The sequence below is a fragment of the Cryptomeria japonica genome, chromosome 4 (genome assembly GCF_030272615.1).
Source record: "Cryptomeria japonica chromosome 4, Sugi_1.0, whole genome shotgun sequence".
NCBI classification, from domain to species: Eukaryota; Viridiplantae; Streptophyta; class Pinopsida; order Cupressales; family Cupressaceae; genus Cryptomeria; species Cryptomeria japonica.
The window spans coordinates 609,379,007-609,399,976 of NC_081408.1; the positions used below are offsets into that span (position 1 = coordinate 609,379,007).

The window sequence follows — 20,970 nt, forward strand, 5'->3', positions numbered from 1 at the left end:
TAGATGACGTGCTAGACTAGTTACATTAGCATAGTAGATTCTCTCCTCCTCTCTTTTGTTACTTCTTCTATATGTTATTCTCATTCTTCTATTTGTCGTCCTTAGTGTTGTCTACTTGAGGACGATGCAAAGCATTGAGATCTCTTTTGGTCTCTCTCATGTTGACTCAAAAGACACATGTGTTCCCTTCTTCTAGGTGACCTTCCTTGATTGGGGAATGAAGAACAATTATGCATACATACATATGATATATATACATGACTTATCATACAGCATACTGACCCCGAGGAAAGCGAAGTCACCTTGTGCTTTGTGTTTTGTGTCTATTATCCTTGGGTTTATCTCACACTTGGGGGCTAAATCTTTATGATAACGTGCTCCTTTCCTTTCTCATTTCTTATGTGTATCACTACGTTAAAACAATCACCCCCGTTGAGGCGTGTGCGATCGCTTTAACGTAGGGGGGCATACACCCTGTCTATCTCTTCAGGATACTTGAAAATTTCTTGGCGAACTTAGCTTTGCCTTGAAAATTTTTGGTATTTCTTTTGCATGACTCATAGTGAGGGAACCTTACTACTGACAGTCATGGTTCTCCCTCGTGATCTTCCCTTTTACTTCGTCAATCGAAGTCGTAAGATCCTTAGTCCACTAGGGGCTTGGTGTATCTTGCCTCCTTGACGTGGTGAAAGTCTTTCAATGATTGTTCCTTGTACTTTACCGGAAGTATGAGCATACATACTCCCGCTAAAGTGGGGGCTAAATGTAGCGTCCTAAAATTGTGACACTTGTAATTTCGACTGCATTTCGGTCTTCACGATGGCGACGCAACACGCAACCTGAATGGAGACCCTGAAACTTGCTCACAACACTAAAAACTGTATTTTTCAAGCACCCTGGCCTGAACCTCCTTGCACCCTGCTGTCCCGGGAGGTGGGACCAGAGCGCCCAGCGCCCTGGTCCTTCAGGACCAGGGTGCCCAGCGCCCTGGTCCCCCAGGACCATGGCGCCCAACGCCCTGGTCCCTGGGCCTATTTTGGGCCCGGTCTCCTAAGGGGTCTCGGGTCTTTTTGTTTGCAATTTGGAAATTAACTTTCCTGGTCGGCCTAAGGTCGGGAAAATCAGTCTATCAGCCCTAATTGACAAGTATATAAACTACATTTTTCTCTCTCATTTGGCATGATGAGGATGAAGAGGATATATGTACAAGCGTGGAAACTATACTCAAGCATTCAAGCATTCAAGCATTCCTTCTAAGTCTCCATTCAAGGCTAAGTGTTGCATTCAAGACAAGGATTCAACCATTGAAGAGGAGATCACTTACTACATGCTACATACAACAATACAACAAACAACAACATCTATACCTTCGCACATAAGGATACAAACATCCTTACAACAAGGTTGTAGGTACGCGGCTGAAATTGAAGATCTGGAATCCTTGTGCAGAGACGAACAGATCCCCCTTCGTTTCGTGGATTTTTCGGAGGACCGTGGCGCCGGGCGCAATCGTCCTGACAACTTTTGCTCAAATTTGCAGGACAGCGCCGTATCGACATTTTACTGCTAATTCCAGGTCCGCAGCTTCATCCTATATCCCTATCTCAGTTTATAAGCGAATCTTTGTCACTTTCTATGCATTCCTAGCTCAATTTCCTTATCAACATTCTTTACAAAAGAGGGTAGCCTTGCTGTCTTAACCCCTTGAAACTCATTTAGCATCCAATCTTGCATTGCGTGGGATTGGAACTTGTGGGTTTCAACCCCTCTTTTGAATTTAAAGTCTCTCCCTTAAGTGAAAACCATCAACCCTAGCGAACCTCCCTTCTCTCTCCTCGGAGTTGGAAGAGGGGAGGGCAACTAGGGTTCGATCACGATTTTTCGCTTTACATTAATAATCCTCATTTACAAATTTCCCCCAAATTAAATTCCTCTTGACTTCCATATTTAATTAAATACAAAAATTATCTAAGAAACATCCTTATTAAAATTCCTTGATAAAATTACATCAATAATGCGATATGATAACTATATAAAATTTAATAAAATAAATTTAAATAGGTTGTCAACTTAACCTCAAATATGTATAATTAATTGTATATATACCTATATGTAAAAATATAGCATATATATATATATATATACAATTTGGGTGATAAATTTATATTTAAACCTATTTATATATGTAAATTTATTTAATTAAAAGAACCAACTATGCCCATTAAATTTTATAATGCAACTTATAAATAACCCTAAATTGTAAGTTGTAATTTAAAAACTTAATTCAAATTCCCTCCCATTATTTTTACATGCAAACTCTAACCCGAATATGGGCTAGGGTTGCATTTTTATCATACTTTGTTATTTAAATGCTAACCCTAACCCAAAATTGGGTTAGGGTTGCATTTTTTTTTTTACATCAAATACTCCCCTTTTTCTTTTTCTTTATTAATTTTTTTGCCCTAACCCGAAATGGGTTAGGGTTTATTATATTTTATTATTATTTCGAGTGTGTGTGTGTATGTCGTATGTTATGCAGGGTCGAAATAGAGCAAGGTGATGACCAAATGAAGATTGGATTTCACAGTGAGGGGCTCCCCAAGACGCCATTGTGCGTACACACAGTGGCGGGTGGTGTCGTCCACTGTGCGTACACACAGTGGTGGGTGATGCCATCCACTGTGCGTACACACAGTGGCGGACAGTGTCGTCCACTGTGCGTACACACAGTGGCGGACAGTGTCGTCCACTGTGCGTACACACAGTGGTGGTCCGGGGCCGTCCACTGTGTCTACCCACAGTGGCGGCACCTCTTGAGCCATCCACTATGTGTAAACACAGTGGTTCGGCCCGTGAGGAAAATGCCCCTTATTTTTTGTTTTTATTTTTATTTTTCTTTTCTTTTCTATTTACAATATTTAAAATGTATATATATGTATATATATATATATATATATATATATATATATATATATATATATATATATATATATATATATATATATATATATATATATATCTTAGGGTTAGGATTCCTTTTTTTTTTTTAAGAATAAATTTAGACATTAACATGCAGGAATGTACAGGCAACCCTTAGATAGATATAGTTATATAATTTTTTTTTGAAAAGATTTTTTCTAACATGAATAGATTAACTTATATCCTCATGCTTAAGACTAAATTTGCAATATTTTCTTTTTTTAAAACAACAATGCATTTTATGACAGTAATGATAGCAACAAGCTTAAAAAACTTTAAATAGGTTTATTTATTATTTCTATTTTGTTTATAGATTAACTTTCTGCAATTAATAAACAGGAATAAAAATGACAGTAATAAATATGACTATAGGAGCACTTTTAACTTCACTTAGATATCTATAGGGAAAGTAAAATTTACATGATTCTACTTTAGCTTTCTGCTTTTTTTTTGTTCTAAATAAAATAAAATGATAGTAGTAAATACATTTGCAGCAACATATAAATAGCACAGAAAATACTTAAAACACATTTCATTTCTTTGTTTTTCTGCATCTTTTTTATTTATTTATATAAATTGCAAAGATAAACAACAACAGATTTCAGTTTAAGACACAATTAAATAAGAATAACAACAACATAATATATTACAGATTTTAAATAAAATTGCTTTTCTTATATGAATGTATGAATTCAAGTTGTCAATCTTTACAAATGGCTAAAATACCCAATTAGTCTCTCATTCCTAATGAATGAGGACTTAACTAAATAACACATTTCTTTCTTTTAAATAATTACAATAAATACATCCTTATTTCTTTCTTTCTGCAACTAAGTAAAATCTGCAACTCCTAGCTTTCCTTTCCAAGCAACCTGCATTCAAAATTTTAAGGCTATGACCATGGCGTGCACACCTCCCAATCTAGGCTTACTAGAAGCCACCCTCGAGCTTGGAGAACTAAGTCCTGGATGGGTTACTCTCAAACAAACACAAACAAGCAAGGGGAAAAACACAACAAACACATTCCCATTCCCAAGTTGAAACTTCATCACATAATGTGATGTTTTACTAGGGTGGAAGTGGACCAAGTACCTTTGAGGAGACCTGCTAGATAGTAACTCACAGCCAACTCATGGCATCCAAGAACACAAAAAAACTCATCTTAACCCCCATATCCTTATGACCCCCAAAGGCATACATGTTATATTTTCTCCCCTTATGACCCCCAAATGCATAAACAAAACTATGCAGCAAGGGTCACATGGACAAATCCTTGAGATCACTCTCATGATGAGAGCCTCTCACACTAAGGCTGTCAAACTCCTTCCACCCCCAAGACCATTTTTCCCTCCCTAGGGTAAGATGGCCTTGGATACTCTCAAAGCATAATAAAATGCATAACAAAATTAAAGGAAGAAACCACATAAAAACTTTCACAATTACAATACAAAGAAAAATTACAATATTTTCATTCAAGCATTCTGCACACAGATTTTCAACATATAAGCAAGATAATGCACCTACCTTGAATCTGCCAAGGGTATTCTAGGGAAAGTTTGGAGAAGAGCAACCCAATCCACAAAACTTTTCTGCAACACTTAGCCCAAATTTCCTATTCTCAAACTGGTTTTTTTCCTCCAAAAATTGTTCAAAATCTCCAAAGATGAAGAGTGGGTGATTAGCTCACTAAGCTTCAATCTCTAGCCTAAGAAGACTTCTCTCACTCTTTCCAACCTCTTGGATAGAGTGAAGGACTCCCATTGGTTGGTCTTCCCTAGGTATTACACACTCCCTAACCAAGGCACCTCAAGAAGAGGAATGAAATGGGGAAGAGGAATAACACCTACCAAGAAGGTTATCTAACCAAGGATGGCACTCCTAAAGATGAAATTCAACCATCTAGGAAAACCCACTTTTTTGGGTGGTTAAACAAGCCCTAGGGGAAAGACACATGGCCAAAATTGGCCTTCACCCATAGGTACCCCATGAAGCCTAATAAAAAGGCTCCAAAACTGACTCTAGGAGTTGATTTAACCTTTAGAAAGTACAACTAAAGTTAACCTACGGGTCAACTCTAAGTTGACCCTCCTTATGGCTCACTATCCTAGATTTCTTGGAACCTTCAAGGATAATTAAGAAATATATCAATTAAACAAAAATTAAATCTCTCAAAAAGGTGACATGACAATTGCCAACACAACATACCACATAGGTGTCAAGTGACACTTCAAAATAATTCCACATCACAAATACACACATGGCAATTGTCCCTTGAATGATTTTAACAATTTAATAAATACAGTTTACATTCATGCAACATTTTACGTTTATGAATAAAATGCGATACATACGGGGTGTTGTCTCTCCAAATAGACAACCCCTGGTTTTACGAACGTACATAGTCCTAGGCTTGATTCTCCATAATATTTCCATGGTAACATGGATAATTTCCTGCGCATCTCAATTTAAACATTAGTACTTTCCAATAGCCTGATATAATATTAAACACATAATTAAGAATACAATTCAATCACTCTGCATAGCATTGACATTATACAATACAATTTGCCCCATATCAAAGCAATTCACATAAGCAATTCATCATAATCCTCATAATTTAATCCATTCATAAGATATGCAACCATATTTCTAGCATCGTAATAAAGTTTTGCAAATCAAATAATGACATACAACATCTCAATGTTACCCTATTCAGGGTCATATAAAATTCTATATCTATAATGCATAGAAATGAAGCATCAATATATCAATGTTATCCAATTCCAGAGATCATATAAAGTTCTGTATCCATAATGCATAAAAAATAAAGCATCAATAATAGTTCCAACATGAAAAACACTGAAATGCTAGGATGGGTTGGGGTAGGGCCTCACACCCTCCCCCTCTAGGCATGAACGTCCTCCTAGAGTTCATAAAAAAGACGAGGGTACTCTAATCTCATACGTGCTGCATCCTCCCATGAAGTTGTAACCTCATCATAGCAATCCCACTGGACCCTAACCTGGTCTAGTTCTCGACCTCGAAGGGCTAATGTTTAGCAAGCCAAAATGTGAATGGGCTCCAAAGCTAGCTGCTCATCCGACTCCACCTGCAAGGCATCCCAATCGAAAATATGAGACTCATCATAGATATACTTCCTCAAAACCGATACATGAAACACATCGTGGATGCCTGATAGGCTAGGTGGCAAAGCTAGGTGGTAAGAAACTGGTCCTATCCTCTCAAGGATCTCAAAAGGTCTGACAAAGTGAGGTGCGAGCTTGGAACCCTTTCCATAACAAATTGGACTCTTATGCGGCTGCACTCTTTGAAAAACTTTGTCCCCAACCATGTAGCTCCGGTCTATCCTCTTTGCATCTGCATATTTCTTCTGCCTATCCTGTGCCTCTCTAAGGCGTTGTCTAATCAAAATTACCTACTGCTCCATATCCCAAACCATCTTAGGGCCTATGGCCACTCTATCCTGAATACGGTCCTAACTCAAAGGTGTCTTGCAAGGTCTGTCGTACAAAGCCTGAAAAGGTGGCATCCCCAAAGAAGTGTGATGCCCATTATTATAGGCAAACTCTACTAAATGAAGGTACTCCTCCCATCTGGTCTGATGATCCATGACGTACATGCGGAGCATATCCTCTAACACCTAGTTAACTTGCTCTATCTGTCCATCTGTTTTCAGATGATAGGCTGTGTTGAAGTTGAGCTTGGTGCCCATTGCTACCTGTAATGCCTTCCAAAAGGAAGAAGTGAAGAGGGAATCCTTGTTAGAAATGATCTTGCGAGGAACACCATGAAGCTTGACAATGTCTCGCAAGAACACCTATGCCACTGCTAGTGTTGTGAAGGTAGTCCGGACTGGTGAGAAGTGGGCCACTTTGGTCAACTGTCACCAAGATAGCATCATGGTGACAAGATGACATGGGAAGACCAATGATGAAATCCATGGATATAGTATCTCACTTCCACTCTGGTATACCATGAGACTGGAGCAACCCACCTGGATGGTAGTGCTCCGCCTTGACTTCTGCCTTGACTTTCTGACACTCAAGGCATCGAGCTACTAACTCGGCAATAAGCTGCCACATACCTAGCCAATGATATAACTGCCTCAAGTTTGCATGCATCTTCTTAACCCTGGGATGTGCTGCATAAGGAGCTCTATGAGCCTCCATGACAATGAACTCTCGCAATCCCCTGGGAGAAGGTACATAGATGCACCCTCTATGGCGTAATAGTCCATCAGACTCTAAAGAGTAATCCGCATACTTCCCCTCCAGGGTCTCTTGAGATCAAATCCTCTGACAAACCTCTAGATACCATCCATCCTCTAGCAACCACTGCAATATACGGTCTCTCAAATCTATGCTCATAGATACGAAGTATACCTCATGTCATTTCCTACTCAAGACATTTGCAACTACGTTCTCTTTCCCCTTGATGTAGTGGACATCAAAATCATATTCGCATAGGAATTCCATCCATCTCCTCTAACGGGCATTAAGATTAGGCTGGGTGAAGATGTACTACAAACTTTGATGTTCAAGATGAAGCTTGAAGTGATGACCCAAAAGGAAGTGTCTCCACACTCACAAGTGCATGTACTACTGCTGCAAGCTTGAGGTCATGCATAGGGTAGTTAAGCTCGTGAGTCTTAAGTTTCCTAGACTTGTATGCTATAACTCTACCCTCCTGCATAAGGACTGCTCCTAATCCATCCAAGGAAGCATCTGTGCATACCATGAAATCGACCATGGGGTCTGGCACAATAAGAATAGGTGCATTAGTGAGTGCCCTTTTTAGATCCTGAAAAGCCCTCTCACACCTCTTTGTCCATTCAAATTTATTTCCCTTTCACTGGAGGGATGTAATGGGGTGTGCAACTTTGGAAAATCCCTCAACAAAGCGTCTGTAGTATCCTGCTAAACCCATGAAGCTCCCGACCTCTGTCATACTGGTTGGCGCTGGTCAATCCATTATAGCTCTGATCTTTAATGGGTCAATTGAGATCCCATCACCGGATATAACATGCCCAAGGTACTTCGACAAACTGCCGAACAACTGGTTGTCCTTCAAACACAGCAAAACCTGCCTCAAATGCTCCTCATGCTCCTTCTCATTCCGATAATATATCAATATGTCATCAAGAAACACAATCACAAATTGGTCGAGGAAAGTGCGAAATAGCCAATTCATGAGACTCATGAATACAGCTGGAGCATTCGTAAGACCGAATGGAACCACAGTGAACTCATAGTGGCTGTATCTGGTGCGAAATGCGGTCTTGTGGATATCACTCTCCACAATCCTCAACTGATGATACCCTAACTTCATATCTATTTTGGAAAACACTTTAGCACCCTGAAGCTGATCAAACAAATCATCTATCCTGGGTAAGGGATAGAGGTTCTTGATGGTTACTTTATTCAGTTGCCTGTAATCCATGCATAACCGAAGGGACCCATCCTTCTTCTTCATAAAGATGACTGGTGCACCCAAAGGGGAGACGCTAGGACAAATGTGACCCTTCTCTAAGAGTTCCTTTAGTTGCATCTTGAGCTCATTAAGCTCATGTGTGGTCATCCTATAAGGTGCTCTTGAAATTGGCTCGACTCCTGGTACCAGATCTATGTGGAAGTCAATCTCTCTGCTAGGTGGCATACCAGGTAGCTCAGCTGGAAACACATCTGCAAACGCCTCAAGGATGGGATGATCGCCTAGGGAAGGCTCCTTCTCATTTTCTTCCTCTCTATCACTGATGGTGATAGCAAACAACTGGCATCCTTTTCGCATGCTCCGCTTAAGCTGCATAGCAAAAATCATACGAAGAGACACAAGCCTCTGAATCCCAGTGATTACTATGGGAGCACCATGATCATCCTCACACTCGATCTTTTTCAGGTGATAAGACATCTTGGCTCTGTGGGCGTAAAGCCAATCCATGCCAAGTATGATGCCATACGATCCGAGTGGTGTAGCTTTAAGGTCTACTAAGGTGGTGGTATTACCAATCTGGAGCAGACATCCCCTAACCTCTGAATCCACTGACATTCTAGCCCCTGATGCTAACTCCACTTCGCAACTGATACCTTGCCTAACTGCCACTAGCCCGCAACGTTCCACAACCAATGGAGATATAAAGGAGTCAGTAGCTCTTGAGTCAAATAATATAGAAATACTGATACCTCTAATCATACCTGCAGCCTCAATGACTGTGGCCTGGTGCTCTGCTTGGCGGTTGTCAACTGCTGCGAAGACCCTATGGGACTTGCCCATATCTCCAACTGTAGGCTCTGATGCTGTCATCCTCTGATTACCTACCATCTGACCCTGCAGACACTCTCTTGCCATGTGCCCCATGGTTCCACATGTGAAACAAGCACCGCATGCCTGAAATTGTGTGCCCTGAGGCCTAAAGTAAGGTTGCCTAGCTGTCTTGCTCGAACCACTGTACCCACCCCTGGAGGACTGCTGAGTCCGTACTGGAGGTGTGTATGTACCCTATGCTCTCTGGTCGCATCTAGGACCCTATGACTGCCACTGCTTGGGCTTAAAGCCCTCCTGTCCCTAAGGGGGCCTCTGCCTCTGACTCTGCTGTGACTGCTATGGAGGAGGGGTTTAGAGGACCCTGATGCATTATGTGGTTGCCTTTCCAGTGGGGTTTTTGAAACCTGAAAGACTAGGGTGTCGGGTTTCAGTTCTGAAACCAACCCCTTGTGTCCTATGGCCTGATCTGAATCTCCTCGGTTATCAAAGCCTTCTCCATGGCAACCCAAAGGCTCCCTAGAGTGGCCATCCTCATCGGTCCTGCTATCTCGACATTAAGTCCCCTGATAAATCGATTGACGAGAAGCTTCTTGTCTTTCAGGTAGTCTACATAAGGTAGCAGCTCAATGAACTTGCTCTCGTACTTGGTCACTGAGAGACCCTTCTGCTAGAGGTCGTGGAACTCATCTATCCTACGTTGCCTGAAGTGCTCTGACAGGTATCTCTCCCTGAACCTCTCTGTGAAGATCTTCCATGTGAGGGTGTCTGTAGTTAGACCACACTTGTATTCCTCCTGTTTCTACCATGTGGAGGCCGTCGATCTCAAAAGGTGGACTGCAACTCGTGCCTTCAGATTGCTTTGGTAAGAACGTAATACGAAGCACCAATCTAGGCTCAAAAGCCAAGCCTTAGCTTCTACCTCGTCGATAGATCCCCCAAAAGATGGTTGTTGGAGGTGCAAAACCTCTCTGATCAGATCCCCTGGTTCTCAACGTGTCCTCTTAATATAAACAGGTGCGGCTACTAGAGGTGGTCCAGGTAGATGAATGGACTCAAGCTCATGCTCAGCCTGACCCTCTAAGGAATTAGGAGGTGGACTCCTACTCCGTTCCCTATCTGCTGATCTAAGGCTCCCTGAGTTTTGGTTTTCTGCATGACGGTCTACTGCTGGAAGCCTATCCTGCACTATCCCAATCAGGTTCTTAAGTGCTAATAAGATGTCTCGGTTTGGGTCAACCAGTGGTTCGGGAGGGGCCTTTGGGTTCCCTTCTGGAACTGGTTCCTCCTTGACAATATCTTTGCGTTCCATACGCGTATGCTTAGGACCCCTTGCGAGCTTGTCACGTAGTCAGAGGCATCCTTATGAGAAAATCAAAATAAAATAAAATAAATAAATAATAATTATTTTTTTGGGGGAAAAATTTAATAATTTAAATAATTAAAGCGAAACGTAATGGAGAAAAGTTCCTAGTGCTGGAAACCTTTCTCTGATACCAAAATGTCATGCCCAAACTTTTGGGCAAAAACAGAACAACAAATTTCAGTTTAAGACAAAATTAAATACGAATAACAACAACATAATATATTACAGGTTTTAAATAAAATTGCTTTTCTTATATGAATGTATGAACTCAAGTTGTCAATCTTTACAAATGGGTAAAATACCCAATTAGTCTCTCATTCCTAATGAATGAGGACTTAACTAAATAACACATTTCTTTCTTTTAAATAATTACAATAAATACATCCTTATTTCTTTCTTTCTGCAACTAAGTAAAATCTGCAACTCCTAGCTTTCCTTTCCAAGCAACCTGCATTCAAAATTTTAAGGCTATGACCATGGGGTGCTCACCTCCGAGCCTAGGCTTACTAGAAGCCATCCCCGAGCTTGGAGAACCAAGTCCTAGACGGGTTACACTCAAACAAACACAAACAAGCAAGGGGAAAAACACAACAAACACATTCCCATTCCCAAGCTGAAACTTCATCACATAATATGATGTTTTACTAGAGTGGAAGTGGACTAAGTACCTTTGAGGAGACCTGCCAGATAGTAACTCATAGCCAACTCATGGCATCCAAGAACACAACAAAACTCGTCTTAACCCCCATATCCTTATGACCCCCAAAGGCATACATGCCATATTTTCTCCCCTTATGACCCCTGAATGCATAAACATAACTATGCAGCAATGGTCACATGGACAAACCCTTGAGATCACTCTCATGATGAGAACCTCTCACTCTAAGGCTATCAAACTCCTTCCACCCCCAAGACCATTTTGCCCTCCCAAGGGTAAGATGGCCTTGGATACTCCCAAAGCACAATAAAATGCATAACAAAAGTAAAGGAAGAAAACACATAAAAACTTTCACAATTACAATACAAAGAAAAATTACAATATTTTTATTCAAGCATTCTGCAAATAGATTTTCAACATATAAGCAAGATAATGCACCTACCTTGAATCTGCCAAGGGTATTCTAGAGAAAGCTTGGAGAAGAGCAGCCCAATTCACAAAACTTTTCTGCAACACTTAGCCCAAATTTCCTATTCTCAAACTGGTTTTTTTTCCTCCAAAAATTGTCCAAAATCTCCAAAGGTGGAGAGTGGGTGATTAGCTCACTAAGCTTCAATCTCTAGCCTAAGAAGACTTCTCTCACTCTTTCCAACCTCTTGGATAGAGTGAGGGACTCCCATTGGTTGGTCTTCCCTAGGTCTTACACACTCCCTAACCAAGGCACCTCAAGAAGAGGAATGAAATGGGGAAGAGGAATAACACCTACCAAGAAGGTTATCTAACCAAGGATGGCACTCCTAAAGATGAAATTCGACCATCTAGGAAAACCCACTTTTTTGGGTGGTTAAACAAGCCCTAGGGGAAAGACACATGGCCAAATTTGGCCTTCATCCATGGTACCCCATGAGGCCTAATAAAAATGCTCCAAAAACTGACTCTAGGAGTTGATTTAACCCTTAGAAAGTCCACCTAAAGTTAACCTATGGGTCAACTCTGAGTTGACCCTCCTTATGGCTCATTATCCTAGATTTCTTGGAACCTTCAAGGACAATTAAGAAATATATCAATTAAACAAAAAGTAAATCTCTCAAAAAGGTGACATGACAATTGCCAACACAACATACAACATAGGTGTCAAGTGACACTACAAAATAATTCCACATCACAAATACACACATGGCAATTGTCCCTTGAATGATTTTAACAATTTAATAAATACAATTTACACTCATGCAACATTTTATGTTTACGAATAAAATGCGATACATACGGGGTGTTGTCTCTCCAAATAGACAACCCCTGGTTTTACGAACGTACATAGGCCTAGGCTTGATTCTCCATAATATTTCCATGGTCACATGGATAATTTCTTACGCATCTCAATTTAAACATTAGTACTTTCCAATAGCCTCATATAATAGTAAACACGTAATTAAGAATACAATTCAATCACTCTGCATAGAATTGACATTATACAATACAATTTGCCACATATCAAAGCAATTCACATAAGCAATTCATTGTAATCCTCACAATTTAATCCATTCATATGATATGCAACCATATTTCTAGCATCATAATAAAGTTCTGCAAATCAAATAATGACATACAACATCTCAATGTTACCCTATTCAGGGTCATATAAAATTCTATATTTATAATGCATAGAAATGAAGCATCAATATATCAATGTTATCCAATTCTGGGGATCATATAAAGTTCTATATCCATAATGCATAAAAAAATAAAGCATCCATAATAGTTCCAACATGAAAAACACTGAAATACTAGGATGGGTCGGGGCAGGACCTCACAACTATGAAACTAAGAGAGGTCAAATGAAACACACCAAGAAACTAGAAACAAAACAGATAATGTTTTTTAGGTTGTGTTGATTGTTGACTTCCCTGGGTGCTCTTGCATTAGACACGTTGGGCAGAAAAAAAATTGTAAGTAGAACTCACAAAATGGTTTGGAGCATTTGGATTACTCTTTTTGATTGTTGGCAACTTGCAACAAACTCTATCACTGATGGAGACATAGATAGATTCTTCCTTCGCCTCTTCTAGCACTTAGCCGAGATACTTGTCGTTCTCCTCCACCAAATGTGCATCATTCTTCTCATCACCCTCATGGAATTACATCCACTGTATATTGTCCTCCTTTGCCAAAGGCACTTTCCTCTCCCCTCTTTCGTGGGATCCAATGCACCATCAACTGGCCTCCTCCACCAATTAACCTCTACTCTCTTCTCCTCTTTTGTGGACTTTTATCTACCATGAATCGTCCACCTCCACCAAATCCTACTGATGTATCCTCAACAATTTCTATATACAAACACTCAACACCCACATGCAAATCTGCAATCACATTCTCTCCTACTTCCAACTTTGTAAATAAAGGCAAACTGAACTCAACCTTTTTAGATTATACCTTATTCTCTTTTGGTTCTCCAACATCCTCTTCATTTTTATCTTTATCATCTACAACCTTTTCACATTCCACCATGACAATCACATCTTCTTCATCCTCTTTAGCCACCACTACTATAACTTTCTCCACTGTTGTACTGAACAAGTGTTCAATCCTCTCGGTCTCTTCCTCAAGAAACTCTCACTCTTCATTAGATTCCTCACGAAACACTAGACTTTTATTCATCATTGAACAATCTATATCAAGTTTATGCTCATTTGTTGCATCCATGTCCTCCAAAGGACATTTCTCCATTGCTACAAATTTTCCTTTTCTAAACTCATGCTTTGTCTCCTCTAAGGGATCTCATGCCTCTTGCCTCAATTTATGTGCTTCCCTCTAAAACACAGTCATCTATCTCTTCTTTCTCCCCTTCTCCAACACATGGATCATTAAAACCTAACCAATCGCAAACCCTCGCTTCTTCTTTCTTTTCCCTATCAATAGGTTCAAGTCTTTCCATCTCTCACCATTGCAGGACTCCTCCACACGTGCACCAGTTTCTCGAGCTCTTCTTAGACTCTCACCGCTTCACTCTCTTCCCACTAGTAGGTCCTAACATAGTGTAATTTGGCTTTACACCCGCCAATTGCATTTGCTTGAAAGTTTCTGATGCCTTATTAAAAAACCATTGTGTGCATCGCCTACAGTTACATGACAACATTTCTTGAGGCACTCAGTGCCTAGTTATTTATGCTTCCACATTTTATATAACTTTCAACCTCTTTTCGCTATGCTTTGATGAGTGTCTGTATTGTAACTGAAAGTTTTCATTTCGGGCACGAGCCGGGAGAAAGTTAGCATTTGTTGAGGATTCTAAAACCTATCCAACAATTCTATTTTGTGCATTCGACTGCAATCCATGAGATGACATTCCTTTGAAGCATTCTGCCAATAGTTTACGGATCATGTCGATGCCTCCCCATTTTGCATGCATTTTACTACCAGGCATATGTAACTCTTAAATTTGATTATATCATTGCCTTTCATAGAGCAACATGTCGACTGCAAAATTGAGAGAGGTCAACTGAAACACGACTGCAAATTGAGAGAGGTAAACTAAAACACGACAAGACATTAAGTTTCTACAATCCATGAAATATAAACCATCCAAAACCAGTTGTTGACTTTCCTGGGTGCTCCTACACCAATGTCTTTATCTATTGGACTAGGATATCTTTTTTATCATGTAGTGGTTGACTATAATAGCCAAGGAGATCCTTTTCTATCATCTGTGGTGGTTTTATATCCTTTGTTCAACCATTACCTGTAATTGTCCTATTCTAGCAGTGGACACTTTTTTAGAATACTAATAGATGATGGTTTGTATTGGATTATACTAGTGCTTGCACCAAATGGAGGTGCAATGGTTACACTGATAGAAATACATGGTTAAATATATGATTGAGTCTAAATTTGTTTAGAATTATGAATATTACAAAATATTTGTACAATGTAAGATATTAATCACTATGTTCGTGGAGTTGGGTACATTAAATCATTTGTTTTTGGATTTTTTCATGCTCTCGTAGATGATTTTTCCGTGCAAAATGGAATATGTTAGAATACGAATTTAAATAAGTAGATTAAGCTAGAATGGAGACTACAGAATGTTGTTCCCAAAATAATATTTTTATTGAAATCTAAAGATAAAAATTTAAGAAAGTGTTTTGAAATTCCACCACCTTCTAGAAATAAAAATATCACAAACCAACAAAACATAAAATATTATAAAAATTGAGAATAATAAGACATAATCATTGTAAAAAAATCCTAAGAAACCTATTTTTTTAAAGTCTGAAATATCAAAATTTTTGATGACTTTTCTCATTTATCAAACTTTGAGAGATGCTAGATTATTTTATGCATTACTACATAATATGATCAAGTTCTAGAATGTTTTGTGAATTTATACAATTAAGACCTTAAATTCTTTTAATGTTTTGTAATACATTGATGTTGATGATTACAAACATGTGTAGAAGCTTGAGTGGTGAATTTGATAAGCTTAATTTCTCTTAGTAATCAAACTATGTTTTGTTTCTTTCATATATTTAGTAGAATATATAAAATAGTAACCCTATGTGCTATGATAGTTAAGAATTTTAATTAATATTTGATATGTTTGTTTGAAATAATTGAATCATTTTTTTATATTTAAAAATTATTATTTTATTTTATTTATTATTTTTGATCGGTAAAAGGTTGAAGTGAGAGAGATTTTATTAATAAAAGAGGATCAAAAAATTAATGTTAGAGATAGCTAGAAACAAGGAACATGATACATGACGTATCCCCTGCCTGAAAATGATAACCTCGATCATGATTGTATTATTTTATTATTTTTATTTATCAAATTTTAAATAAATATTATCATTTTAACAATTAATTGTTATTTTAATGATAAATAAAGTAAAATAAACAAATAATATTTTATATTTCTAAATATAATTTTTCAACATTAAAAGTTCATAATATCAACCCAAAATCTATTAATTATATATTGTAAATTTAATAGATTTATTTTTAATTTTAATAAGTTTATTACTATTTAAAAAAAATTTAGAATCAAATCAATTATAAATAATTTATTATTTAAAGATTTATTTTTAAAACTTAAAAAATAAAATAAAAATAATAACTATCTTTAATAATTGATATATTAAAAATAGTTATTAAGCTTAAAATTTGATTTATAAATAACTACTTTTCAAATATACAATTTTAATCGAAAGTTCATAATACTAATCTAAGCTGTAAATATGTAAATTTATTTAACAATTTTTAATTAATGATTGCTTTATTATTAATTTCTAATTTAAAAAAAAATTAATTAATTTTTATTTTATTTTAAATCAATTATTCATAGGTTTATTTTTAAAATAATAAATATTTTAATGATATTATTTATTAATAATCATTAAAATCTTAAAAATAAAAAAATAAAAGTAATATTCTATAACTTTAGAAGTCACTAAAGTAAAAATATCATAACCGTTCATTTTAAATCCAAAAAATAAGTTCTTTTTTAATATGTTAGTTTTTTTAATTATGTTTCATTCATTTTTAGAAGGGTATAATGCTCCGTGCGCGACCCTCTATAAATTTTATTATATGCTTTTTTGTTGCAAGTGGGATTAACATCTGTCACGACAACATCGTGGTGGCAAATAAAAATCGTTTCAAGTGGACGTGAATGGAACGAAAAAGATTCAGTTCCACCTAGGCGGAGTCAAAGTTGTGCAACTAGATTGTTTATAGAAATTTCTCTTAACATTAAATTTTTCTGGTCCCCACCCAATTAAATATGTTTGTAAGTGTCAACCCAGTCATCTTTCTTTAACGTTTACCCTGGAGTGTAGCGGCCGTCGCGAGAGTTTAATAAACAAAATCGCAGAACACGTTTAACGGAGCCGACGACCGCATCCAAAACTATTCCAACCAAGCGTGAGACAAATTCGGTGGGCAGAGCCCATGTTATAATAGCTTATCAGCTAATTATATTTGAGTAATATGTTAATTATGGTCTATTGTTCTATTTAGTTATGAGAGAAATTGTCTTAGGCCTTGTGACCAAGAGTTTGTCATTGTTTGAGGTAGTATATTATAAGGAGGGCTAAATTTTTATCATACTTGTGTTTGGTGTGACTGTAAAAAAATGAATTGAGAAAAATTACGAATATATGTAAGCAATTTTTTTTATCATTGATTATAATGATTAGATAGTGATTTTATCTAGATTATAGAAAAATGTTTTATTTTTTGGTAAAAGTATTGAATTCATAATAACGAGACTAGGGAATGAAATATATGTGTATTAAATATCTTTTGGATATTTAGTATTAAATTTTTTTGTTTAGGAGATTAGCATCCAAAAGTATAAGTTCACAGTATCTTACAATTGCAATAATTCTAAAAATGAAACATAATTGTTATATATAATCTTATCCTTTGTTATTGGTAATTATCTATCAATTAATAATCCTTATAATTCATCATTGGAAAGCTAATAGTTTATTTTCGGAGGCCAGGTTTGAAATATCATTACTACCTTTCTTAAAGTACACTAGTTTGGAATAGGACCAATTTGTTAAGTTGAAAATTTTAGAAGAAAGAATTTGCTAGCTAATTTTGAACCCTAAAATCAAAAGATTTTAAAAAAGTAAATTAAAATTCTTCACTTTTCAATTAAAACAAAAAAAACATCGAAAATATAAAAAATGGAAGCTTTGTACTAACATGGTGGGAGGCAGAGGTTTATTGGTTGAAACTTGTTGGAGTAGATCATGTTCTCGTTTTTGTGCTGGTCACTATTGTAAAAAAAAAAACTCAATCATTTAAAAAAAATAAAAATACATTAACGAAATGGGATCCCATTTAGTAATAAAAGGGATACCATTTCGTGGATTTAGGCTCAAGATCATGTTGCTCAATGAGATGTTGTTCCCAATTAAGGCTTGGGATCTTGAAACGTAATGGGATCCCATTTTAAAAACAAAGGGGTCTCGTTTTGTTTGACTCATTTTTGCATCTTTGACTAAGTCCAAAACTTCCATGGGAAGTGAAGTCATTTTCTTGCTTTTACATGTTGTAGAGTGGAGTTGATAATGTGGGGTGGTTTTTGTAATAAGGAAGGCCAACAACTCCAAGAAATGTGTGATTCAAACACTTTTTCCATTCTTGCTATAAAGGCTAGATGAGTTAGTCATTTCATTAGAAAATCTGTTGGAATAATCACCACATGCTAGCTTCTTATAAATCCAGATCTTTTAGAGTCACATTGATTGAGATGTTGGTTTGATACAAAAATGGAAGAATCTTGCTTCTGATTTTATTACAAAAGAAATCCCATTTGTAAAATGAGTTGAATTATTAAATACTGTAGCATTAATTAAGGACGAGAGACTTGGTAGATACGATAAAGATGATTAGATTGTGATAGAAACTACCTAATATATCATAAAGGTGGACAATTTTTGTTACACCACTTGCCTCTTAAAGATTGAAGGTAGGCAATGTAAAAAGAAGGCGAACAATAATGGAGAAGGTAAGTGATATTGTTAAAGATGTGATAAGAGTTTATTTGAATGTGATTATATATATCTACTTCAATAACAAGTGCAAGATTATATTACTTTGACTTGGGTTACTATTTAAATTGAAGAATCCAAAAATTATGGGGGTTACAATAAAATAAACAAACATATTGAAGCATGAACAACAAGACACTGTCAAGTTTGGAGAGATTATATGAAAAGTACCTTTCAATAAATTCATATTTATATTTAAAGTGATAGAAGAAACCTATAACGATGAATAAAAGGTGAAGTACATTGTTATAAGAATACAAAATATTCATCTAAAACCAAGGTTTTATTAGATTCAATTGCTAAGCTTTATTATAAAGAGTTGAAAAATAATTAATACTTGTTAATTTTTCTTGACAACATAATGAATTTATAAATAAATGTGAATGCATGGTATATGATGACATGGAAATAGGTAGTCTTGCATGGAGATAGTTGTAACTAAGGTTTACGGTTACCTTTTTCATTTTTTTTTTTTTCTAATTTAGAAAATAAAAAAACTGCATGTAAAAGATTCGTGACATTTTTTTATATAAATTAAAAAAAAAAATATATATATATACTATTTTTTACATAATTCGGTCATTGCCTACACCTATGGGCGTGCCCGTTGCACAGTAAGTGCAGTCGCTACTTAATACTTCTTTAGGTGCGTGAGATTGAATCATTGATCCGAAGACCGTTGATACCACTGGTTTGTTAATACATTTGTTCATTTATATGTTTGAAGGATTTCTTGAAACAAGGCGATGGCAGCATCGGTAGCATGCGGGCAGGCATCCTTGTCATGTATTTCCACAGCAAAAGGATCTAAGATGTTATCCACCGGGATCTTTGCTAGGCATTCTTTGAAAAGATTCAATTCTTCTAAGATTCAAGGTGGGCGCATAACTAATATATTTTCATTTTCTTTACTTCTCATTCCGTGTTGTCTGCTAAATGCAGCTTTAGTTATCTTTTGCAGTACAATCACATTGGGCTTCCTTGTTTTAGTATGAATTATATCGAATCGATTTCTATAAAACCCACGAGTTCAATCGTAGAGAACCGAGGAGGACAGAAAGTAGTTTGACTAACTTAAATCTTAAATCCGCTAGAACATAAGACAGCAATGGCCTTATATATTTCTGTAACCAAATCTAGATTGCTGGGCTTGCATGTGAATTTGATATTAGGGTTTTATTTTTATTATCTTCTGCCTTGTGCATTGGTATGTAGGCTTTCAATGATTGCCTTTTTGCTGTTGCAAAGGCTTCCATTCTTCAGGAGACTGAAGCTAATGGGGATTAAGAGTTCATTACTAAATACTGTCACCATTAATCCAAACCATGCTAAGTTAAATTTCTCTCACGGAATTTTTGGATCCCGCTTACCAAGAATCCCGACTCTAGTGATCTTCAATGGGCAAGAGCTGGAGTGTTGTAAGAACTCATAAGTGCCCTAAGATTTTTTTTTGCTTTTTCTGCTCATTTTAATTCTAATGATGTCTTTGTTTTATATCTCAAAAATGAATTACAAAGAGGAAGATTAAAATCAATCCTAAATAAAGAATTATAAATATTTCTGAATGAAAAGGCGTAGCACTATCCACACAATTTTTGCTTAGTAAATATTGGGTGACGCTGCGGGATAACTTGAAGCACACTCTCAATATTTGTAAACATGGGTTAAACTCCAGTGCAGTTTACTATTTCTAGACTACAAACTCATGACATGTGTGGAGTTACAGACCACCTTATTGTGGTGGGAATATTCAAATCTGGGCATGTTCTTATGAATGCCCCCACTTATTACTATCCACTGTTTTGTTACGGATTATTGCTGGGACTTGTTGGTCTGCATCAAATGAGTTAGGAATCTGAGGAATTTAGAAGCAAGCTGCCATGTCACGAGCTTCTTAGTTTAGTGTGGTTACTGTCTTGACATTTTTAAAATCCAATGTTAAAACAAAAACTCCATGGTAAAAGGATAAATATACAGGAGTTTTGTTGAACAGATCTTGGGTTTTATTCAGTGTAAATAATCAACCAATCAATCAGATCTGCATGGCATAAACAACTGTATCACCTTTTTATTGGGCCGTCTTCAGTTCTAACATTTTCACAAACCAATATCTTAGACAGGATGAG

The 20,970-nt window shown here is 36.8% G+C and overlaps 1 protein-coding gene across 5 annotated transcripts in view; it reads left to right on the forward strand.

The window, feature by feature from the left end:
• The first annotated feature begins 19,411 nt into the window (after positions 1 to 19,411).
• LOC131032149 (6,7-dimethyl-8-ribityllumazine synthase, chloroplastic) overlaps positions 19,412 to 20,970 on the forward strand; it is an 86,452-nt gene continuing 84,893 nt past the window's right edge. For 3 of the 5 annotated variants that reach the window (XM_057963080.2, XM_059219996.1, XM_059219997.1), the window contains exon 1: positions 19,497 to 19,720. In XM_057963080.2, coding sequence (XP_057819063.2) covers positions 19,591 to 19,720 — 130 coding nt within the window. In that variant the 5' untranslated portion in view covers positions 19,497 to 19,590. The other 2 variants (XM_057963079.2, XM_057963078.2) reach the window with 2 other exon arrangements.